Below are 26,769 nucleotides of genomic sequence, written 5' to 3'. Positions count from 1 at the left end.
TTTATAGACAAAAATCACACCTCTTATAAATCTCAATGGTAAAACTAAACTGAAAATAAATTGCAGATTACACTTACTATTTTATATATTGAAAAGTAATATGTTTATGGATCTCAGGAAACCATGTGATGCAATCTTTGTTTTTAAATTCTCAAGCTTTTTAAATGAAAAAGTTTCTAATGACATTGGTTTTCAAGGAACTGAAACACATTGTTTTGTTTTTCACTTACAGGGAAAAGAAATTAAATCTCACACTTCAAATAAAAGTTTTATTATAATTTTAAATGCTCACTCAAAACATATTTACTGAGCACTTGCTGTTGTGGGCTGTCAAGTTGATTCTGACTCATAGTGACCTTATAGCACAGAGCAAAACTGCCCCATAGGGTTTCCTAGGCTGTAATCTTTATAGGAGCAGATACCAGGTCTTTTCTCCCTTGGAGCTGCTGGTGGGTTCTGGCCAGGACTTCAAATTGTTTTTTTCCAGTTCAACCTCTTGCTGAGAATTTGCCTTTTCACCCCCAGGTATGCTGAATCAGAATCTATATTTTAATAAGTGCTCCGACTATACATATACTATACATATACCAGTTTGAAGCCTTGGTTCCAGCTAACCGTTCAGTTAGCAGTTGAACACTTAACCACTGCACCACCAGGGCTCCTTACTGAGTGCTTACGATGTGCAAAACAGAAGGCAAAATAAGTGACCTAAGTATCGTCTTAGTGCATTAGGTAAAACTCAGTAATTTCTCTCTTTTTAATTCTTGCTAAAAGGAAATGACAATATAATGCTTTTAGGGAGATATCAGCATGGAACCTTAAGCCTATCATCATATTCACCTTAAAGCCTAATCTTCTGATATCCATTTCCTTATTAATGGTGGTAATAATTTTCCACATCTCCAAGCTAGAACTTCGTTGTGATCCTCATCTCCTCCTCCACCCTCACCTCGTATATCTAATCAGTCACCAAATGTTACCAATTCATCCAGGGCCCATTTCCTCCAATTCCTCTGCCCTTGCTACTTCTTCCTCATCTTTGCCCTATACCTGTAGTCTCCCAAGGGAGGTTCACAAAGCAATCCACTGACATGCCGGAAGAAAACATGAGAACATCAATATATATATATACTTTTTATCTTCAAAAATAAGAGAGTAAACTGTATTAATACATGTTTAGTTTCTGAATTATTACACATATATAAATTAGAAATATATTAACTTTTATTAGGAGTACGGATTCAAAATTACTGACCAGAATGTGTAATAAATAAAGCTTGGAGACCACAGGCCTAGACTATTAAAATAGCATCTTGTCCTCCTGCTGTCTCCCTCTATAAGGGCATAGTGCCACCTGAGTATGGTCCTTAAAAATAAAACTGGTCATGTACTTTAACTGACAAAAGATCTTTGCCTGGCTCTTCATTTCTCTGGGCAAGGCTGACAAGGCCCCTTATGAAATACTGGCCTTTTTACCTTTCCGCTCTCACTGCCTTCTACTCCCTGCCATTCCCCCATGTTCTCCAGCCACACAATTTCTTACTGTTTTCCACACACCAGGCCTTTTCACAGATGAATGTTGTATACAGGCTATTCCTCCTGCAAGGCAGTAAGAGGTAGCATGAAGTTTCTACAGAAGATCTTTGCTGGCATCTGGACTACACAGAATTAAAGAAAGTTACTTAATTTCTTTAAGCCTCAGTTTTCTCCATCCTTAAAATCATGTCAGTATCACCTGCCCATAAAATTGTGGCATGATTACAAGAAATAACAAAGGTAATATCACTTTAGGATTCGAACTGCTGACCTTTTGGTTAGCAGCCTAGCTCTTAAACACTGTGCCATCAGGGATCATCTGTCCTATGAGGCAACTGCCATTATTATCCCCAAAAGAAAATTGAGATATAAAGAGGTTGAGGAGGCTGGGCCAAGATGGCGGAATAGACACACGATTCCGGCAAGCCCTCTTACAACGAAGACCCGAAAAAACAAGTGAAACGAGTACCTTTATGACAAGCTAGGAGCCCTGAACATCAAAGGCAAAGTTAGAAAATGAACTGAGCGGCGAGGGGAAAAAGAGACAGTTCAGAAGCGGAGAGGAGTTACTAGACCTGAGTCGCCGGGAGCCCTCAGGCACCATTCCCAGAGCAGCAGCGGCAGGCTGGTACTAGCGTTCGGCTGCAGTTTCCTCAGGGAGAAGTAGCCAGCCACACAGCCTACTCCCACCTCCGGAACCCAACGAGAACAGCGTTCTCGGCAAAAGCTAAGTACTTGCCTATATTTTACCATGCTCCCCTCCCCCAAGCCAGCTTCAGCAGCTGAATTCCCTTGGCCTGAGATAGGCCCTGTTAAGCACCTAGAGCCATCCTCCCAGCCTTGGAGAAGGAATAAATTCACAACTGGGGGAAAAGATCATTTGCCAACTTCACTAACTGGGGGAGCTTAGGACAGAAGCGGCTCCTGTCCAGGCATAAACGGTCTCTGGATTTGAGTACCTTTCCCCCCTACGTGGACCTGTGTGGGCCTATTTCAGGAGGGTAGGCCCTTGTCGGCAGACTACAACTGTTTCAGCTGTGTGGTGGAGACGTGGGTGTTTGATGTTTGACACCGCCTTGCCTATTAAACAGGGGCCTCACCTACCCACATTAGGGGCCTAAGGACTGGTGGCTCCACTCAGGTCACCCAGCCATCCATGACAGGAGTGCAAGGACAACTGGTACCTCCCAGTCCTTATAACCAAAAGCACTGCCCATGGTCCGTCTGCAGAACCCACCCACCTGTACACTCTAGGGAACAGTGACACACTTTCCTCAGAGACATTTGGGGGACGATTCTCAGCCCCCCTGCCTTGTTCAGAGTGTGACCCCCTGCTGCAACCAGATACCGGTGCCTACACCAATCACCCCTGCCCCTCTAAGAGTGTAGGACAGAGCCTGTACCACATACTTGATGATCAGCTACCTGGACACGTGAGATGAATTCATACAAGAAAAGTGAATGGACTCCTAGACTGATATACCTGTTAACAGCTCTAGCCATCTGGGGACAGGACGTCAGAGCTCCAAAGGTGAAAATAATCAAGCTAGCTCACTCAAGCAACCCATTTGGGCATATCAAAACAAAACAAAGCAAGAAGCTATGATACAGTAAGCAAACATAAAATAAACTAATACGATAACTTATAGATGGCTTGGAGACAACAGTCAATATCAAGTCACATAAAGAAACAGACTGTGATTGCCTCAACAAGCTCTCAAAACAAAGAGTCAAGGCATCTTCTAGATGAAAGTGCATTCCTGGAATTACAGGATGCAGAATACAAAAGATTAATATAGAGAGGTTGAGTAACTTGTCCAAGGACATGTAATTAGTAAGTAACAGAACACGGACACAAACCCAGGGCTGTTCCAGAGTCAGAGTTCAATACCCTTATGCTAGCATTATGCTCAGTAAATCTTGATCTATCTCAACTTTAGCGTCCTTATTAGAGATATGATGAGGTGACCAGATGATCAAGTTCCTTCCACTCTAACATTCATGCTTCTAACTAAAGGCTAACAACTTCACTGGGCCTGCCTTCTGTCAGTTTCTCAAGGATATACAGTGTAAGCAGCGTCCCCTATGCATATTTCTTCTTACAGGAATACATAAGACGATGAGAAGAAAAAGTCCAATATATTCTGTTTCTCTGGCCTGGTTAATCCCCTGTTATTTTCTCTCCAGCCTCTGTTACCAAGGTGACCAACTGGAAGAAGGGGAAGGTGAGGCAGTTTTTAGCAAAGTCATTTCCTTTCTCCTCATTTTATTAGGAAATTTGAACTTCACAATTTCTTTACCACAAAAAGGCCTATGGCTAAGTTAGCAAATCTCAGTTTGGTTATTCTGTCTTTTTGGGGGGAGGAGTGGGTAGGTGGGAGAAGAGTATGACTCTTTCCTGAACATTCAAAAGCCTAACACACATAATTTAACAACCTAAAGAAAAAGACACTGCTTTCAATATATCTGTAAAAATATAGCCTTTCAGGACACACCACGAAGAAAGGTCATTAAAAAAAAAAAGAGTACTAAGAAAATCTCAGCTAAGCACTACTACATGTTATGTACTACTCTGGGAACTGAGGATAAAGCCATGAGCAAAAGTTATCTGTTCTTGCTGAGCTTACATTCTGATAAATAAGTAATGAAATATTTATGCAGGCATGTTCTAACATTCTAGATTTCTTATATTCTAGACTCTGGGCTATAACATCTAGATTGAGCTGCATACTCATTAACTGTTTTTAATTATAAATAATAACTCACCCACAGACAGCTGTCATGTATCTGCCATTGGTACAGTTGTGAACATTTTCTGAAAGGGGGGCAACTCACAGGGTGTTTACTCTGTGCTGGCAGACATTGGGAATGTGTATATAGCTTTAGATATTATCTTGGAAAAGGAAAATAGGGAAGATGACTTTAGGGACAATTCTAGAAAGGGTCAGTTTTAACCTATGGAATAACTCCTTTGGTGGACCAATATCTCTATACTCTTGTAATTGTACCACCAAAAGCCTCTTCTAGGATAATAAGCATCAAAGAAACAAATGGGGAGAATCTTTTGATAGAGAAATAGATTCAGGCTCTGCAGCAGTGATTTTCAAGGTATAGCAGCTAAAAGAAGCATACCCATCAAACCACAAAAAAAGGAGTGCCACAAAATCTTGGCTGATCAGGCTACCTAGAAAATAGAGCTAAAAGCATAGTAAAGGCAAAAGTTTAAAAAAAAAAATTAAGAAATAAAGTCCCAGAGATAAATGCAAATTGCACTAAAATGTATGTCAAAAGGAACAGGAAGATGCCAAAAGCAGTCTCTTCTAAAAAGTCTGCCTAGGGTCAGCCCTGGACTCTGAAAAGATAAAACTTTTCTTTTTCTCTCCTGGGCCCTAGGGCTGCTCAGTCCTAACACCCAAAGTTTGGCAATATTAGTATTTATGAGTAAAACTGCAGTATGAGTTAAATAGGCTTATATACACTGGGCTTGGGAAGCTCCATATAAAAAATCCATAGCATATAGTGTTCCTAAGGGAAAACACAGTGTAAGTTCCAAGTAACCAATTTTATGGACTCTTGGAATACAACTCTTGGTAGCTGGCCTGAGTAAAAGGGTTCCGCTTACTTCATGATTACAATAATCAATGTTTCCACAGTATCTTGCTAAACTGCAGAATTTTATAACAACTGCCTAAGTGAACCGTGCCAAAGATCAATGATACGTAGCCAAGTGAAGTCAAGATTTTGTGGCTTGCCCAGTACCAGTTTGGCTACCATTAAGGAACGCTGGCAAAGCTGCTAAAAGAAGGAGTATTTTGACATTGCCATCTCTAGTATATAGGGGAGTATTTTTCTTTCTTGTATTTTGGGCATGATATAACATGGAAGAATTTAGGCTAAATCTTAAGGTGTATTTCGAGGATGTCAAGATGAGAGAACTTGTTCTGGATCCCTGAATTCTCCACACAGACTGTAATATGGGAACTGTGGCTGTTATTAGGTTAGTTAGCCTGGCAGCTTTACACATTGACACCAGGCTGCCTTCTGTCTTTAGGTCACGGGGAGGGGGGCAACAACGCTGAAAACAGTCTCTTAATAGCCAGACCTTTCTCAATAGGGTGTTTCTGTTCTGGCATTGCAATCTATATAGTCAAAGAAAAAACCCAACATGCTAATCAACTAAAATTATCTTACGGGTCTCATGATTCATGGAAAAGAAGAAATGTTAGAAATAGGCAGAAATAATGTTAGCAAAACCAGGAAAAAGATAAGTATATAATAGATGAGTACTAGAAAAATAATCAGCTCACAGAATATGCCTTATTAGAGCATACATGCTTGGCCCTTCCCCTCCTGTGCCTGCCCATCCAGGCTTGTAAAGATGTTTGAACTAGCCACTCTACCACAGAACAAATTTCTCAATAGCACCTGCAGGATATGTAAGTACTCCAAATCTCTCCTAGTTGACTCTAAAATTACAGTATTCATTCTGTTATCAAAGTTAATGAGGTAAACCTGTTAGGAATTTATAGATTGAACTTTTTTTCCCCTTACTGAGACTGTTCTACAGTTTAAATAAGATATATAAATTTCAGAAATTGTAAAACTGACAAGTCCCACCTTTGTACCTTTCGTATTTGAATATACTTGCATAATAGTATATTACCTGTTTACATACCAGTATTCCTTATTAGACCATAAAGTCCTTAAAGGCAGATATCACGTCTTATCTCTTTCTCCACTCTCTAGTACGGCACTTGACATATAGTAGATGCTCAACAAATGTTTCTTGAATGAACTAGGAGTATATACTCAGTTAAAATACATAAATATCCATTACTGATCCTAAAACACAAATATGTGTGTGTATATATATACACACACACATATATAAAAAGGATCGATATATTTTAATTTTCTTTTCACAAAGATGGCAGTTGCTTTTGTTTGAGAACAAGAACTTCACAATGTAACGGAAAGCCACATATATCTCCATGGAACAATAACATCAAGTTAAATCTTGATAACCCTTTCGTGTCTGATGGTACATATAGTGACCATGAACTTTTTTCAGCCTCTGGGGGTTTATTGGGAAGTTTTGGGCTACTGACAGTGCATGCTGCAAAGCAGGTAGGTGCCTTTATGACTGTCTGAAACCAAAGTAACACGCATATACCACAAATTACTGTTTTAACAGGGTATTATATGAGGTGTCTGCATTTTTGGTGGGAAAAATAGAAATTTTGAAAACTTTGTTACACATACGTACCAATAGACCCCAAAGGGGAATCTGGGGTATAATTAGTGGTACTTCATGTGTACCTCCTGAACACTTAGGGTAGGCTTGTGGCAGGGGTCAAGAAAAGAAAATCCATACTCCAGATACTATCTACCAAAAATTCAAACACACTCAATGATTTAGTGTGCTTCCATTAATATACATGGTAAAAACAAAAAATTCAAAGCAGAAAATAATTGGGTCACCAAAGGGTTAATCACAAAGTAATGTCTCTAAGCTAACTATTTAGAAATTGGTATCATGAAGCTTTAATTCCCAAACTGAGCTAAACTGCAGCCTTGTTAAACACAGAATCATGTCTTAAATGATTCTGAGGTCTCTCTCCATAATTTCTAAAGAATTAAAAAAAAAAAATCACTATTAGCAACACCTACTGGTTTACTGGGTGTTTACTATGCACTAAGGGTTGTGCAAAGCACTTTGCTACATTATCTCACTTAACCCCAATAACGAAATGAGTGGTAGATATTATCTTACAATTTTACTGAAGATATTTTTAACTACAAGAAAAAAAAAAAACTGTTGGTCTTAGAGATAATCTTGCCCAATGTTCACCTTTTACATATTTATAATAATAAAAAAAAAAATCCCAAGAGAAAGAAAAGACATCTGTGTCAGGCAGGGCACCATCTGGTTAAGAAAAATAAAAGGGCATAGTGGAAAATATACACACAAAGGCAAAGTCTTAGGGAAAGGTCTAACCTGTCTAAGAAATGGTCTGAATTCAGGTTATTAGATAATTGGCAGAAATTACGCCAGAGAGAGAGGTTTTGGCTAAGTTGTAGAGGAAAATAGTTTATATTTTTTCCTGAAGGCTCGGGGAGCCAACAGGTGATAATAATGATGATGATGACTATAGCAGCTGCTATCATTTATTGAATCCTTGAGAATTAATGCAGTCTTTATGACAAAACTTTAAGGATTCAAGTCCACTCCTGTGTGGTCCCAAAGCTGGTGCTGCTCTTAACTTGTGTGTTATAATGTCTCCCACAAAGAACATTAGCAGGATAGTGACATGAATACATCTTCCCATAATAAAATAGATAATAAATCTTATGAAAAAAGAGATATTAAAGAATATATACTGTTTTAAACTTATAACCTGAGGAGCTCCACCAAGCTGCAGAAACCACGGATTTATCTACCTCATAGATATGTTCACTTGGAGACCGTAAAGGTTATCTCACAACCAGTCAACCAAAATAGAACTCATCTATCATCTTCCCAATACATCCCCTTTTTGGTTCAGCATCTCTCAATTACTTTCAGTATTAAGCTTAAAAAAAGAAATCAAAAATCCATAATTCATGGCCTAGCCTCACTACTATTATTTTTTACTTTTCATCTGAATCAAACTACAAGTGCTAATATGTAACAAAAGTGGGCAACTTGAATTGCACTTATTCTACTATTATAATAAAGAATATGAGTTTTGAAATCAATCATACAGACCTGCACTGTCACTTTCTGTTTAGCCTCAAACTGTTACTATTACTTATCATTTCTACTTACCTTCTAAACAAGCAAGTGAAACAGTCCTACTAGAAGGTGTTTCTTATTTGTTGTGAAACATTCACAGTAAAATCACTATGGATGTAAGGAAGTGATTAAAGGTGTTTGCTTCGGTAGGGTGCCTCAATGAAATGAAAGTTTTCTAGTTTGACTTCCTAAGAAATGGGACTTCCCAGTTGAGGTAAAGATATGCCTAAGGCACTGCCTTTAATATATCCCTAACGGAGGAAGGGGGTCCACAGGCCTTCAATAATGAAAGGGTGAAAAGAAGAGGGACTGTTGAGACCTACCCACAGAAATAAAAAGCAGAGGACAAAAATCCAAAGTAGCTTCCATTTTCTATTTAAGAGAGTCAGCCATAATGATAGCTGAAAGAAGCCAGAAAGAAAAGAATACAAACCATATGATTCCATTTATATGAAATCCAATAACAGGGAAAAACTAAATCATAGTGATGGACATCAGAATAGTGGTTACTTCCAGGTAGAGAGGGGAAGGGTATTGTTTGGGAAGCAGCCCCAGAGAACTTTCTGGGATATTAAAAATATTCTGTATCTGGATCTAGACAGTAGTTACATGAGTGCATATATATGTAAAAATTCACTGAGCTGGGCACTTAAGATTTGGGCATTTTACATACAATAATACTTGAATAAAACAAATGAAAGGGAGGAGCCAAATTAGGACAAGGACCTTAAAAATCCTTTAAGGTTTTATAAACTTTAACATTTCTATGTTCTTAAATTTTTGTTGCCTACCATCTATTAGTCTGTGGCAAGAGGCAGTAAACGTGTTAAAAAAAATAAGTTCATGTTTCTTTAAAAGTAGCTAGGAAGGTGGAAGCTGGAAGTAAGGAGGCTGGACACTGTGTTGTTACCCGCTGCAGCTAAGGCTGAGGGAGTCAGAAACTGAAAGAACAGAGTGAATGGTATTAGCCAAGCCTGACACATCGACAGGAAAACAGGAAGGACACAGTAGGGCCTGACAGCAACAAGAAATTCCAGAGGTTCTCTGCTCCTATTGATATTAGCTAATAATTTGCAACAAACCATAATATAATCCCTGATGTCATATAAGACTTATTAAACTTGATCTACTTGGTGAAAAACACACTCAATCTTCCATCAGAATTTTTAGAAATTATTTCCTCCAAAATCAACCTGATTACAAAATCTAACTTTAGGTATGGGAAATATACACTCTGTCATAACTACCATTAGCTCTGGTCAAGGAAAAATCCTGTATATGATATGAAGTTGTACACACTTCATTTTATAACTTTTATTGTTAAAACTATGCGCTGTGTTTCTCTGACACATTTATGGAAGATGTTTGTGAGAGTCACAAAGAGGGTACATGAAACCAATGAATAAACAAACCTAGATTAACCAATCTTTTACAATCCTACCATTCAACAAAGGGGAAAAAAATGATGTAATGGTCTAAGACAAAAAAAAGTATAATGAACAAGACCCTACAACAGACCCTCTAAATAAGCAGATGATTTCATTCTCACCTTTATCACGATCATAAAGTAAATCTTCTGTTGAACAAGGGCTGCCATCCTGGGATTCCGGGGGACAAAATGGGGAGACACAGGGTGAATGGCTGCTACAGCTACTGCTGCGCTCCTGAACGGAGGGAGTCTGAGTGTCAATGCTGCGAGTACTACTGCTCCGATAGTGAGCAGGGAGTGGAGCTCGTCGACCATCCGGAATGTCCAAAGGCTGCAAGAGGAACGTCATTAAAAAAGCTAATGATGGTGCATACATTCCATTCATATAAAAAGCACATGGCATTTCCTGTGATTTCATAATCCGTTATCGTCACCATAATTGATTCTTCAGAGAAGAGAAAGACACCAAGCTTCTTTTGGAAGGTAATTTCTGTACATGTTACCTTTATTGAATTAAAAATATCATTCAAATCCCAAAATAGTTAAGATTTCAAAATACTGAGGCTAAACTGCCTTAAAAATTCCACAGTATTCACAGGTTAGCACTTCCCATAATTATTTTGTTTAACCCTGTATCCCTAATACCTAGCACTGTGCCTGGTACACAGCAGCCATTCAATAAACACTTGCTGAATTAATTAACCAAACTGCTCAAGAAATCACTTTGACCTGCTAGTAAGAAAAGCGAAATCTTATATTCACAGGTAGAGATGTCTCTGTTTGTTCATCTTTTCCTATTTTAATTTTTTAGAGCTAAGAACCATATTTTCTATTTCCTTTGCAAACTACCTAAAATTTCTAATAAAGACGTTTATTGCATTAGAACTCAGTGGAGGATACTGACATAGAACAATTCTACTAATCTGGTATCCAACTTAGTAGGACTACTCAATTTTGCTCTGTTCTAATGCATTGTTCTGAGTGGCAAAAATAAGAAATAAAAGAAACTAAAATTGTAGAACCATGTATCTTGAACTTACAGGGACGTTAGAGAACACTAGTTCAACGTCTTCATGTTACATAAGGAGCCTGTAGTTACGAACTCCTGGTACCGTGGCTAACTGAGCAGGAGCTCTGCTGCAGTGGATTCTCTTCTAATATACTACCCTGAATTTTCTTCATTTCTGTACTAACAAAGTGAGGTCAGCAAATAAAATTCTATATGCTGAATTCTTCTTAATTAAAAAAAAAGTCTGTTATTGTACTGACAAGACTGCAATGCTAGAGAAAAGAACTAAGATTCTCTTGGTTTATGTACAACTTATTTTCACTGTTAAGTGTACTTTTGCTCTTACTCTGAGTTTTGTCATCCAAAGTTTTCAAAAACATTGTCAAAAGGAAAATGTAGAAAGATAAAATTAGACAAGATTCAAAATGTATGATTTTTTCCAAAAGGAACAAACAAAATAGGTTGAAACCCTTAATGCCTGAAGTCTAAATTTCATTTATCTATGCCATGCTACTAAACCAAAATACCAACTTTACAACCTGACAATTACTACTTGATTGTAAAGAAAATATTCAATTATTTCAATATCAATTCATTTTGTAAACAAATTTTAAGAAGTAAAGCTTTCCGATTTAGTAAAGAAACAAATAAAAGAATATTAATTTACTTGGGCAAACTCTGAAAATACTATTTTTATAAAAGTGTTAATATTGCTAATCAGTAAAAAAAAAATTGCAGCTAAAAAAGAGTTTAAGAATTTGAGTAGTCTTTTACTCATGTCCTATTTGATAGACACAATCTTGATATATTCCCATTTCTTAAGCTATAACTTGATAATATGTATCAATTCCCTTTACCAACTTTTGTTTTATTGGGGAGCAGAAGAATTAGAAGAGCAAAACATGTTGTAGAAATCCATATATTTACATGAAATAGAAATGGGAAATACAAAAGCTTAGAAAGAAGTTATCTACTATTACCAACACTGATATACTTAACAGGACAATTTTCTTTCTTTAGCTATGGGAAGATTCACTAATGACGGTTATTTTGATTTATTAAAACTTTTAAGAGTACTGCATCATAAATCTAAAAGTTAATATTTTAGTTATAAATTTGTAATTCATTCTAAAATAATTCTGAAATTAGAACACCCCTTATTTGAAAGTAGGACAGTAAGCAATTTTTATATTTTACTATAGTTTTGTCTTCAAATTCTTTGGTAGTCAGCAAATATGTGAATGATTATCTCATCCTCCAAAAATTAGACCAATTTCACTTCCTTACATTATTTCCTTAAATTTTACTTGATCTATAAAGGAAACAATTTAAGTGTAAACAGCTAAGAGAAGATCTAATTTACAAAAGGCACCTTTATAATAGATATAAAATAAAAATTTAACATGAAATGTTTAGGGAGAGTAAAATGGCACAACCTTTTGGGGGGATAATTTTGGCCACAAGCATTAAAATTTAAAATGTAGAAATGCTTCGACTCACCAATTTCAGTGCCAGAAACCTATCTGCATGAGTATAGCGTATTTTCTAAACTACTGCTTCTGATGATAAAAAACTAGAAGCTGAATGTCCATCAATAAGCGGCTTATAAAATGAATTACGGTACATTCATTCATACAAGGTTTTAATTTATACTAATATACACATCAAGTACCTGAAAGCATATACAAGAAATTATGAATAATGCCTAGATCTGCTGAGTAATAATAAGTACTAGAAGGAAGTTATATGTTTTTACCTTATAAATACAGAATTGATTCTGAAACTAAAAACCAGTCTCAAAAGCTACACATTATCTGAAGGAACCAAATAGACATTTGACATAAATTAAATCACTCTTTAATTCTAAAGAATCACAGAAATGATTAAGCCAAAGGCTATTACTGGTGATTTCTTCTGTTGAGTATACCTTTAAAAACATGATCAAATATAGGTCTACATGCAGTGGTTTCTTTTCCGGATTTCCAGATTTCCTTTCTGGAATGTAGGTAATTTACAAAGTACTTTTAATTAATTCAAAACGAATCAAAGATCTAAATTTAAAAGATAAAAGTATAAAACTTTTAAAGAAAACCTAGGAATAAATCTTTGTGACGATGGACTAGGCAATGCTTTCTTAGATATGACATCAAAAGTATAAACAGCAATAAATTGGATTTTGTCAAAATTAACAATGTTGTACTTCAAAGGACACCATAAAGTTAAAAAAAAAAAAAAACTCACAGAATACAAGATATTTTCAAATCATTTATCTGATAAGTGATTTGTATCTAGAAAATATAAATAAATAACTTTTACAAGTTAATAATAAAAAGACTACCTAATTTTAAAAATGGGTCAAAGGATCAAAACAGACATTTCTCCTAAGAAGATATACAAATGGCCAATGTCGTTGCTGTTAGGTGCCTTCGAAATGGGTCTGATTCACAGCGACCCTATGTACAACAGAACTAAACACTGCCTGGTAATACGTCATCCTCACAATCACTGCTGTGTTTGGGCCCACTGTTGTAGCCACTGTGTCAATCCATCCTGTTGAGGATCTTCCTCTTTTTTCACCAATCCTCTATTTTACCAAGCATGATGTCTTTCTCAAGCAACTGGTCCCTCCAGATAACATGTACAAAGTACATGAGAAAAGTCTTGCCATTCCCTGCTTCTAAGGAACATTCTGGCTGTACTTCTTTCAAGACAAGTTTGTTCATTCTTCTGGCAGTCCATGGTATATTCAGTATTCTTCACCAATACCATAATTTAAATGCATCAATTCTTCTTCAGTGTTCCTTATTCATTGTCCGGCTTTCACAAACACAAGGCAATTGAAAATACCATGGCTTTGGTCAGGCACATCTTAGTCCTCAAAGTGACTTTTTTTTTTTTTTTTTTTTTAACACCTTAAAGAGGTCTTTTGCAGCGGATCTGCCCAGTGCAATATTTCCTTTGATTTCTTAACTACTGCTTCTATGGGTGTTGACTGTGGATACAAGTAAAAGGAAATCCTTGACAACTTCAATATTTTCTCCATTTATCATGATGTTGATCACCGATCCAGATATGAGGATTTTTGTTTTCTTTATGTTAAAGTGTAATCCATACTGAGGGCTATAATCTTTGATCTTCATCAGTAAGCGCTTCAGGTCCTCTTCACTTTCAGCAAGCAAGGTTGTGTCATCTGCATATCGCAGGTTGTTAATGTGTCTTTTTCCAATACTGATGCCATGTTCTTCTTCATATAGTACAGACTGAATAAGTATGGTGACGTACACTTTCCCTGATTTTAAACCACCCAGAATCCTCGCGTTTTGTTCAACAACTGCCTCGGGGTCTATGTAAGTGTTCCGCATGAGTACAATTAACTATTCTGGAATCCCCATTCTTCACAATGTTATCCATAATTTGTTATGATACACACAGTTTAACGTCTTGGCACAGTCAATAAAACACAGGTAAAAATCTTTCTGGCATTCTCTGCTTTCAGCCAAGATCCATCTGACATCATCAGTATATTCCATGTTCCAAGTCCTCTTCTGAATCCTGCTTTAATTTCTGGCAGTTCCCTGTTGATGTACTGCTGCAACTGTTTTTTAAATTATCTTAAGCGTAATTTTACCAGTGTATGATATTATTCGATAATTTCCATATTCCGTTGGATCACCTTTCTTTGAAATGGGCATGAATATGGATCTCTTCCAGTTGGTTGGCCAGGTAGCTATCTTTCAAATATCTTGGCTTGGATGAGTGAGTGCTTCCAGTAATGTATCCATTTGCTGAAACATCTCAATCGGTAGTCCATCAATTCTCGGAGTCTTGTTTTTCACCAATGCCTTCAGTAAAGCTTGGACTTCTTCCTTCAATACCATTATATGATCATATACTACCTCCTGAAATGGTTGAACTTCAACTAATTTTTTTTTGGTACGATGTCTCTATGTATTCTTTCCACCTTCTTTTGATGCTGCCTGCATTGTTCAATTTTTTACCCACAGAATCCTTCAATACTGCAACTCGAGGCTTGAATTTTTCTTCAGTTCTTTCAGCTTGAGAAATGCAGAGTATGTTCTTCACTTTTGGTTTTCCATCTCCAAGCCATTATACTTTGTCTTCTTGAGTTGCCCTTTGAAATCTTCTGTTCAGCTCTTTTACTTCATCACTTCTTCCTTTCACTTTAGCTACTCCACATTCATGAGCAAGTTTCAGAGTCTCTTCTGACATCTGTTTTGGTATTTTTATTTTTTTCTTTTCTGTCTTTTTAATGACCTTTTGCTTTCTTCATGTATGATGTCCTTGATGTCCACCCACAAACCTGACTGGTCTTTAGTCATTAGTATTCAATGTGTCAAATCTATTCTTGAGATGGTCTCTAAATTCAGGTGGGACATATTCAAGGTCATACTTTGGCTCTCGTGGACTTGTTTTAATTTTCTTCAGCTTCAACTTGAACTTGCATATGAGAAACTGATGGTCTGTTCCACAGCCAACCCCTGGCCTTGTCGGACTTATATTATTGAGCTTCCCCATCGTCTCTTTCCACAGATGTAGTCAATTTGATTCCTGTGTATTCTATCCAGTGAGGTCCACATGTATAGTCACTGTTTATGTTTTTTAAAAAGGTATTTCCAATTAATAAATTGTTGGTCTTACAGAATTGTATCATGCAATGTACTGCACCATTTCTATCACCAAGGCCATATTTTCCAACTAATTATTATTCTTTGTTCCCAACTTTTGCATTCTAATCACCAGTAATTATTAATGAAATTGACTGCATGTTTGATCAATTTCAGACTGCAGAAGTTGGTAAAAACCTTCAATTTCTTCATCTTTCGCATTACTGGTTAGTAAGTAAATTTGAATAATAGTCATATTAATTGGTCTTCCTATCACTGACAGCACTGTATTTCAAGATGGATCTGGAAATGTTCTTTTTGACGATGAATGCGACGTCACTCCTCTTCAATTTCTCATTCCTGGCATAGTAGACCATAGGACTGTCTGCTTCCAAATGGCCAATACCAGTCCATTTCTACCCACTAATGCCTAGGATAGCTATCTTTAAGTGTTCCATTTCATTTTTGGCAACTTCCAATTTTCCTTGATTCATACTTTTGTGCATTCCACATTCCAATTATTAACGGATGTTTGCAGCTCTTTCTTTTCATTTTGAGTCATGCCACATCAGCAAATGAAGGTCCCAAAAGCTTGACTCCATCCATGTCATTAAGGTCGATTCTACTTTGAGGAGGCAGACCTTCTCCAGTCATATTTTGAGTGCCTTCCGACCTGAGGGGCTCATCTTCCAGCACTATATCAGATAATACTCTGTTCCTAGCCATAAGATTTTCACTGACCAGTTTTTTCCAAAGTAGATCACGCAGTCTTTCTTTCCAGTCTGTCTTAGTCTGGGAAGCTCTGCTGAAACCTGTCCACCATGGGTGACCCTGCTGGTATTTGAAATACCGGCGGCATAGCTTCCAGCATCACAGCAACACACACGCTGCCACAGTATGACAAACTGACAATGGCCAATAAGCACATGAAAAGATGCTCAACATCACTAGCCATCAGGAAAATGCAAATCAATACCACGATGAGATACCACTTCACACTCACTAAGATGGCTATAATCAAAAAGAGAGATTATTAAAAGTGTTGGAGAAGATGTAGAGAAAGTGAAGCCCTCATATACTGGTGGTGAGAATGTATGATGGTGCAGCCACTTTGGAAGACAGTCTGGCAATTTCTCAAATGATTAGACATAGTTACCAGAAGACCAAGCGATTCTACTCCTAGATATATATCCAAGAGAGATGAAAATACACGTTCATAAAAAAGCTTGTACATAAATGTTCCTAGCAGCATTATTCATAACAGCCAGAAAGTGGAAACAACGCAAATTCCGTCAGTTGATGAATGGATAAATAAAATGTGGCATATCCATACAACTGAGGATCATTTGGCAACAGAAAGGAATGAAATACTGATATATGCTACAATATATGGATGAACCTTAAAAACATTATCCTAAGTGAAAGAAGCCAGTCACAAAGTTCAAATATTTAAGATTCCATTTATATGAAATGTTCAAAATGGGCAAATCCATAGAGACAGAAAATAGAGATGCTTGCCTAGGACTGAGAGGTTGGAGGGAAACAGGTGTGACTACTACAGGGTATGTATGGGTTTTATTTTTGGAATGATGAAAATGTTCTAAAATTGACTGTGATGATGGCTGCACAATTCTATTAGTATATTAAAAACCACTGAATTGTATGCTTTAAATGGATTATATAGTATTTGAATTATATCTCATATTTAAAAAAAAAAAACAAAACACATTGCTATCAAGTCGATTCCAACTCATTGTGACCCTGTAGGACAGGGAAGAACTGCCCCCATAGGGTTTCCAAGGCTGTAATCTTTACTGAAGCAGATTGCCACATCTTTCTTCCATGGAGTGACTGGTGGATTCAAACCACTGACCTTTTGGTTAGCAGCCGAGCGCTTAACCACTGCATCACCAGGGCTCCTTCTACCTCAATAAATCTATTACCAAAAAAAGTATATTTGTGATAGTTCACAATATTAAAGAAATATAAAGTTTTCAAAAGTCCGTTGTAACCTTACCTTAGACACTTCCTCTTTCCCATTATTTTCTTTAATGAATACCTTTTCTAATTCAGGACTTATTCCTTCTACATTGCAGGGCACACGTGAAACAGATGATTTTGGCACTGATATATTTGACAGTGGCATAGGGACTGATCTTGATCCAGCAGCCTAGAAGACAGAAGATAAGGTGGTGTCAAATTATGATCAAAGAAATCAAGAACTAAAGAGCAGGGTAAATCTTCAAATCTAAACTTAATGAACAGAGTTATTTTTCATATTTCAAATACAATATAAAATCAGATACACATACAGAAAGTCAGGTTCTGAAGTAAGGAAGGTAAAAATTGCAAACCGAAAAAAAGGAAAAACCAAACCCATTGTTGTCGAGTCGATTTTGACAATACGTGATTGTTACCTTATACTGAATGACTGAAGTTCACGTGATTCATAATGAGGTGGACTAGCTAATCACTGGTTAACACATTGATAATACTAAGTGCTATACTCCTGTTGTATGTGAATTATTGCATGTCCATGTCCTTTGTTTCTTGCTGATGCCTAAGTGATTTTATATTTTAGTTTTAACTCTGTCATACATTTGCTGTTTCTTTTAGTACTTTTATGGTTTTAGTTTTCATATTTAAATACTTATAACGATTTTTTTCTGTGTATGATATGATGAAGAAAATTCAGCATATTTTCCCACATAGCAATCCAACTACCCCACCCATGCTTCTTTATTGTGAATTCTACCATTGACTTCCTTGAGCTGTTATCGGATAATTTCCAGACAAGAGCTATACTTTAATTGCTGCAATTTTACCATACATTTTGGTATCCTGCAGGGAAAGTGTTCTGAATTTTCCTTTCTATCAATGGACATTGCTTTTTCCATATGCACTTTGGAAATAACTGTCCAAATAATAAAAACAATTGCTTTTGAATTTCCACTGGAACTCAATTTGTACATTAATGTGAGATAAACTGTTATTTCAAAAATATTGAGTCTTCCCATTGATGGTTGTGTTAAGGCTTTCTATTTATGTTTCTATTTTCTATTTGATAACCTCAATAAAGTCTTCTAGTTTGCATATTTCTTTTAAGTTTAAATCTAGGCATTTTGTATTTTCATTATATTTTCTAACTTGTTATTGATAGAAAACTACTGATTTTTGTATGTTTATATCTTACTGAATCATCTCATTAAATTCTTAGCCTGCCCCCCCCTTTTATTATGGAAAAATCCAAACATAAATATAATTAGAATAGCATAATGAATCCTAAAGGGCACATCATTCAGCTTCAACAAGGATCAACATTTGCCAATCTTAGTTTCATCTTTTTTTGTTGCTATTGCTGGAGTATTCTAGATTTTACATTTTTTCTACAGATATTTCAGTATGTACAGACAGATTGCTGCCATTGAGTCAACTCTGACTCATGGTGACCTTATGTATAAGAGAAGGACACGTTGCCTGGTTCTGCATCATCCTCATGATTACCGGTATGTTCTAGTCCATCATCCATTGTTGTGGCTATTGTACCAATCCATCTCACTGAGGATCTTGCCCTCGCTGGCCCTCTCCTTCACCAAAAAGATGATGGCCTCCAGTCATTGACCCCTCCTGATGATGTGTCCAAAGCCAAGTGAGTCAAACAATGTTTGTTGTGATCCATAAGGTTTCCATCGTTTAATTTTCATAAGTAGACCGCCAGACCTCTCTTTCTAGTCCGTGTTAGTCTGGAAGCTTCACTAAAACCTGTCCACCATGTGTGACTCCACTGGTATTTAAATACCAGTGGCATAGCTTCCAGAATCAAAGCATCACACAAGCCACCACACTATGATAACTAACCTGACAGATGGGTGGTATTAAGTATATACAGCTAACAGATAATTATTTTTAAGCATAATCACAATACTAAAAAATGTAATCTAAACTGACAGTAAGTACCTGTCCTTTTTATGTCAAGTCAATGAATCTAGTATAGGTACACTGAACTCCTAGAGGAATAGTTCTTGCAATAAATAATAATATGCTAATTAAGACGAAAAAGAAAGGCATGTGTGAATTTCCACTTGAAATGTCTGGGGTTTGCCAGTTGTCTATTTCTTTTACAGCTTTACTGAGCTACAATTTGCATACAAGAAAATCCTCTCTTTTTAAGGGAGGAGTTCATTGAGCTTTGTTAAATACACAGAGTCATGCAATTATGTTTTAGAAACTTTTATTATCCAAAAAAATTTCCTAGGCCTCTTTCCAGTTAATCCCTTCCCCCAATACTTTCTGTTGCTATAATTTTACCATTTTTAGAATTTAATATAACGACTCATACAATACATAGCCTTTTGCTCCCTGGCTTCTTTCACTTAGCATGATTCTTTTGAGATTCAGGTATGTTGTTGTATGTATCAGTAGTTTGTTTCCAATTAAGATTAAATTTTTTGGTATTGTGATAATGCTTAAAAATACTTATCTGTTAGCTATACATACTCACCACCATCCGTCAGTTTGTCATACTGTGGTGGTTTGTGTGATACTGTGATTCTGGAAGCTATGGCATTGGTATTTAAATACCAGCAAGGTCATCCATGGTGAACAGGTAAATAGTATTCCACTGTATGAATATATCAAATTACGTTTAGCCAATCACCAGCTGATGGATATTTGATTGTTTCACGAACATTCATGTCCCAGTCATTGTGTAGACATATACTTCCATTTCTCTTGGATAGATATCAAAGGGTGGAATTTCTGGGTTGTATGGTACATGTTGGAGACTCTGGGTGGCACAATTAATACACTTAGCTGCTAACTGAGAGGTTGGCAGTTTGAGTCCACCCAGAGGTGCCTCAGAAGAAAGGCCTGGTGATTTACTTCTGAAAGATCACAGACACTGAAAATCCTACCCAGTTTAACACACACAGGATCTCCATCAGACGGAAACGGCTCAATGGCAACTGGTTTGGGTTTTCTCGGTTTTATGGTAACGGTAGGTTTAACTTTTTAAGAAATGCCACACTGTTTTCCAAGCTGGCTGTACCATTTTGTATTCCCACCAGCAATATGTGACTAGTCTAGTTGTTCTACATCCTTATCAACATTTGGTACCGTATTTTTAATATTTTAGTTCATTCATTTTGATTTTCTAAATATACAACAATATCACATGCAAATAGTGATACTAATTATTTCTTTTTCTTACTGCCCTGCCTCAAACCTTTAAATTAGTAGCAAATACTACCAGCAATTACAGACATCTGTGACTTATTCTTTAACAGTAATGCTTCCAAAATATATTGTTAGGGTCTCACTACATTTGCTCTTAGTGACCTTAGAAAATATCCTATTTTTAGTTTAATCATAGTTTTTTTTTTTTATATACCACAAAGGGATATTAAGTTTTATCAAGTGTTGTTCACATCTAGAAAATCAAATGATTTTCTTTCTATTTTGACTTTCAGATACAGCAAACTAAATTAATACACTTCCTAACTAGATAATGAAAAAGGAAGACAGAATAAGAACTGATGCTTGCTAACTGTGGTGGTGGCGAAGAATACTGAATATACTGTGGACTGCCAAAAAAACAAACAAATCAGTCTTGGAAGAAATACAACCAGAATACTCCTCAGAACCAAGGATGATGAAACTTTGACTTGCTTACTTTGAACATGTCATCAGGAAAGATCAACTGCTAGAAAAGGGCATCATGTTTGCAAGAGGACCAACAAAAAACAAGGGAAACTCTCAATAAAGATAAATTGACAGAATAACCGAAACAGTGGATTCAAACATACCAACGATATGGAAGATGGTGCATGACTGGGTGATGTTTTATTATACATAAAGTCACCATTAGTCAGAGCTGGCTCAACGGCAACTAACGAGAATGTTGAATTATCCTAACATTTGTTTTGATACATTACTTGGGCTTCTTTTGCTATACTACTATATTGGATTTACTAAGATTTATATCAACATTCATAAGTGAACTTGGTCTAGATGAGCATTTCTCAAACTTTGTTTCACAGGATATGTTAATACAAATTTCTGGGGGAAAAAATCTCTACTCCACACATTTCTTCATATGTAAAACACAGAGAGAGTTACACAGATAGCCTGATTAAGGAACTATTAAAGAGGATTACCCCCACATGTCTGTCAGTTTGTCATACTGTGGAGGCTTGTATGTCATCGTGATGCTGGAAGCTATGCCACCGGTATTCGATTACTAGCAGGGTGACCCATGGCGAACAGGTTTCAGCTGAGCTTCCAGACTAAGACAGACTCTAGGAAGAAGGACCCGACAGTCTACTTCTGAAAAGATTCAGCCAGTGAAAGCCTTACGAATAGCAGTGGAACATTGTTTGATACAATTTTGGAAGATGAGCCCCTCAGGTTGGAAGGCACTCAAAAGACAACTGGGGGAAGAGATGCCTCCTCAAAGTAGAGTGGACCTTAAAGACATGGATGCAATCAAGCTTTCAGGGCCTTCATTTGCTAATGTAGCACAACTCAAAATGAGAAGAAATGGGTGCAAACATCCATTAATAATTGGAACATGGAATGTACGAAGTATGAATCTAGGAAAATTGGAAGTCGTTAAAAATTGAATGGAACACATAAACATCAATATCCTCATCATTTCAAAAATGAGCTGAAATGGACTGGTATTGGCCATTTTGGATCAGACACTCACATGATCTACTATGTCAGGAATGACAAATTGAAGATGAATGGTGTAACATTCATCATCAAAAAGAACATTTCCAGATCTATCTTGAAATACAACACTGGCAGTGATAGGAAAATATCCATATGCCTACAAGGAAGAGTGATCAATTTCAGACTGCAGAAGTTGGCAAAAACCTTGAATTTCATCACGTTTGGCCTTAATGGTTGGTGCATAAATTTGAATTAGTCATATTAACTCAAACACTTAATCAGGATGCCTTGATAATTACCAGTGACTGGAATGCCAAAGTTGGAAACAAAGAAGGATTGGTAGTCGGAAAATATGGCCTTGGTGATAGAAATGATGCCAGAGATCACATGACAGAATTTTGCAAGACCAGTGACTTCTTCATTGCAAATACCTTTTTTACCAATATAAACGGTGACTACACACCTGGATCTCACCATGTGGAAGACACAGGCATCAAATCGAGTACATCTGTGCGAAGGGACAAAGGGAAAGCTCATTGTCATCAGTCGGAACAAGGTCAGGGGCCGACTGTGGAACAAACCATCAACTGGTCATATGCAAGTTCAAGCTGAAACTGAAGAAAATTAGAACAAGTCCATGAGAGCCAAAGTACAACCTTGAATATATCCCACGTGAATTCAGATGCCATCTCAAGAATAGATCTAACCCGTTGATGGAACACTAATGACTGAAGACTAGAGGAGTTGTGGAATGACATCAAAGGCATCATATATGAAGAAAGCAAGAGGTCATTAAAAGACAGGAAAGAAAGAGAAGACCAAAATGGATGTCAGAAGAGACTCTGAAACTTGCTCTTGAACATCAAGTAGCTAAAGCAAAAGGAAGAAATGATGAAGAGTAAGAGTTGAACAGGAGATTTCAGAGGGCGGCTTGAGAAGACAAAGTATTATAAAGACATGTGCAAAGACCTGGAGATGGAAAACCAAAAGTGAAGAACATGCTCTGCATTTCTCAAGCTGAAAGAATTGAAGAAAAAATTCAAGCCTTGAGTTGCAATACTGAAGGATTCTACGGGGGAAACATTAAATGGCTCAGGAAGCATCAAAAGAAGATGGAAGGAATACACAGAATCACTATACCAAAAAGAATTGGTTGATGTTCAACCATTTCAGGAGGTACCATATGAGCAGGAACCAATAGTACTGAAGGAAGAAGTCCAAGCTGCACTGAAGGCATTGGCCCAAAACAAGGCTCCAGAAATTGACAGAATGCCAATTGAGATGTTTCAACAAACAGGTGCAGCACTGGGAAGTGCTCACTTGTCTGTGCAAGAGATTTGGAAGATAGGTACCTGGCCAACTGATTGGAAGAGATCTATATTTATGCCTATTCCCAAGAAAGGTGATCCTACCAAATGGAGAAATTATCGAACAATATATCACACACAAGTAAAATTTTGCTGAAGCGGCTGCAGCAGTTTATTGACAGGGAACTGCCAGAAACTCAGGTCAGTTTCAGAAGAGGGCACAGAACCAAGGATATCATTGCTGACGTCAGATGGATCTTGGCTGAAAGCAGAGAATACCAGAAAGGTTTTTACCTGTGTTTCATTGACTATGCCAAAGCATTTGACTGTGCGGATCGTAACAAATTGTGGGTAAGATCGCAAAGAATGAGAATTCCAGAACACTTAATTGTGCTCATGAGGAACCTTACCTAGATCAAGAGGCAGTCATTCAAACAGAACAAAGCGGTACTGTGTGGTTTAAAGTCAGGAAAGGTATGCATCAGGACTGCATCCTTTCACCACACCTATTCAATGTGTATGCTGAGCAAATAATCTGAGAAGCTGGACTATATGAATAAGAACAGGGCATCAGGATTGGAGGAAGACTCATTAACAACCTGTGTTAGGCAGATGACACAACTGTGATTGCTGAAAGTGAAGAGGACTTGATGCACTTACTGATGAAGATCAAGGACCACAGCCTTCATTATGGATCACACCTCAACAAAAAGAAAACAAAAATCCTCACAACTAGACCAATAAGCAACATCATTATCGAACAATATATCACACACAAGTAAAATTTTGCTGAAGCGGCTGCAGCAGTTTATTGACAGGGAACTGCCAGAAACTCAGGTCAGTTTCAGAAGCGGGCACAGAAAGGATTGAAGTTGTCAAGGATTTCATTTTACTTGGATCCACAATCAACACCCATAGAAGTAGCAGTCAAGAAATCAAAAGATGCATTGCATTCGGCAAATCTGCTGCAAAAGGCCTCTTTAAAGTGTTGAAAAGCAAAGATGTCACCTTGAAGACTAAGGTGCACCTGACCCAAGCCATGGTGTTTTCAATCGCCTCCTATGCATGTGAAAGCTAGACGATGAATAAAGAAGACCGAAGAAGAATTGATGCCTTTGAATTGTGGTGTTGGAGAAGAATATTGAATATGCCACGGACTGCCAAAAGAATGAACAAATCTGTCTTGGAAGAAGTACAACCAGAATGCTCCTTAGAAGCAAAGATGGCAAGACTACATCTCACACACTTTCAACATGTTATCAGGAGGTATCAGTCCCTGGAGAAGGACATCATGCTTGGTAAAGCAGAGGGCCAGTGAAAAAGAGGTAGACCCTCAATGAGATGGACTGATAAAGTGGCTACAACAATGGGCTTAAGCATGACAATAATTGTGAGGATGGCGCAGGATTAGGCAGTATTTCATTCTGTTGTACACAGAGTCCCTATGAGTTGAAATCAACTCAATGACACCTAACAACAACAACAAAGAGGATTAAATGAGATAAGATCCATAGTTGCTCAGTAAATGAACGAGCTAGGATTTCAGCCCAGGTTAGTATCATCCTTGAGACTGACAGACTCTGTTATCTTTGTTATTAAATGAGAAGGTTAAGCGTATGGTTTAAAAAAAAAAAAAACAAAACCAAACCTCTTACAACAATTTAAGAAACAGCAGTGATTTGGCAGAGCTAAGCATCTGCGTTATTAAATTATTTTTAACTGTAAAATAAAGTATTCATCCTTTATGAGGAACTAAAAGCAGTTATTCAAATCTGGACAAGAAGTTAGCCTACCTGAGTGTGACTGATGGCTATATGGTTGCCATGGAGAGGTGACTGACGATCTTTCTCCTTATTGTGACGGCTACTCTGTTTACTGCGCTGTAGTTGCTGCCTCAGTTTGGCAATCTGCTTGGTGGGGAGAAGGGAAAGCAAGAGAGCACAAAAATGAATACCAATTTTTAAGTATTTGTTTCTTTAGGTTTTGAGTATTAATAAATGAATTATTTTTCTCAAAGGGTTCAAGAGGAAAGATTTTACAATGATTTATTCTTCCAAGTTTTTATGATTAAGACTACTGAAAATGAGAAATATATTCTACAAATGCTTCACTTCTACAATTTGAAAATGCTGTTGGTAAATATGTAGACTAAATTTCTCCCAATTATTCATATTTAACTTTGTAACATCAGAAATGTTTTCCTTTTTAAAAACCTTTTTTAAGGTGAAAAGGTAGTATTTCACATGCCTATAAAAAAAAAAAATTTTTTTTTTTTTAATTGATTAAAGTCAAACGTGATCTCTTAATACAGGGCCCACATCAGTTTCTAAGTTCTTGTCTAATCTAAACAAAATGAATCTGGTTTATCAATTACTAAACACTTTAAAATTCCAAATCCCACTGTGATGAAAATCAAAGCTATTTAGTTTTAGTACCTTATTAGCATTTAATATCTTATTATATATTAGTAATTAGTCACACGACTTTTAAAAACAAATATAATCTAGCATGTAAACCTGTTGCCGTTGAGTCGATTACAAGTATCTTTTCTCCTAAGTGGAAGGGTCACATTCCCAGGCTTAAAAGTCATTACTGCAGTACGCCTTGTAATTCATTATTCACCTATATATTTTAGGTGATGTGTAATCTGCTTAAAGTGTACTAAACCAGGAGTAAAAAACTCCTGAGCGTTTTTAAAGAGAACCATTAGTAATTTTGGGCAAGTCATTTAATACTGGTATTTTCCTTTGTAGAAAAGATGACGTTAATCATTTAACAACTGTACCTGGAACACTTATGGTTAACCCAGCTTTATGTTATCTAATAGGCAAAGTGTAGATATAAAGTCAGTAAAAAATATATTGATTTCCTCAGTGAGATATAGCAAAATACAATGTATTGTGATATTATTTAAATACTACCTTGAATAACCATGGCAATAAAAAGCATAATAAGCAGTTACTACTAAAGGCTATAAAAGCTCAAGGGAAAAATATATAAGGCTGTTAGGAAAACTTCTGTTTTTACCTGTGGCAAACAGCAAAAAGGCAATATCATGGAAGGATATAAAAAACTCAGACAAAGAAATAATATATATTCTTTCTTCTACACTAAAACCCTTACATCTCTTAAGTCTTTTAAAAAAGTTCTCTGTAGCTTATGGACCTCTCAACACCATGTCCTTGCAAAAGAGGTACAAGTAAAATTACCTATGTTATTGAGTTCCCTGCTCTCTGTTGAAATGATATCATTTTCTTCTAGAGAACATTAACTTACATGACAAAAGGATTCAAAATTAATAGGTGATTACATTATTCCTGTGATAAAAAATAAATAGGATTTCAAATTGAATAAGTCATTTAATTAGGATACCAAAACCAAAAAAACCAAACCCAGTGCGGTCGAGTCAATTCCAA

General features: G+C 36.7%; 1 protein-coding gene across 4 annotated transcripts in view; it reads right to left on the bottom strand.

Moving 5' to 3' along the window:
• Positions 1 to 26,769, bottom strand: part of GLCCI1 (glucocorticoid induced 1) — a 122,117-nt gene that overhangs the window by 9,623 nt on the left and 85,725 nt on the right. For 2 of the 4 annotated variants that reach the window (XM_049893298.1, XM_049893301.1), the window contains exons 4-6: positions 25,147 to 25,263; positions 17,392 to 17,544; positions 9,861 to 10,071 (exon numbers count right to left, since the gene is read on the bottom strand). In XM_049893298.1, the coding sequence (XP_049749255.1) occupies positions 9,861 to 10,071; positions 17,392 to 17,544; positions 25,147 to 25,263 (481 nt within the window). The remainder of the gene's footprint in view (positions 1 to 9,860; positions 10,072 to 17,391; positions 17,545 to 25,146; positions 25,264 to 26,769) is intronic. The other 2 variants (XM_049893299.1, XM_049893302.1) reach the window with 1 other exon arrangement.

The sequence above is a fragment of the Elephas maximus genome, chromosome 8 (assembly GCF_024166365.1).
Source record: "Elephas maximus indicus isolate mEleMax1 chromosome 8, mEleMax1 primary haplotype, whole genome shotgun sequence".
Lineage (NCBI taxonomy): Eukaryota > Metazoa > Chordata > Mammalia > Proboscidea > Elephantidae > Elephas > Elephas maximus.
This window is presented reverse-complemented; position numbering and strand designations above follow the sequence as displayed.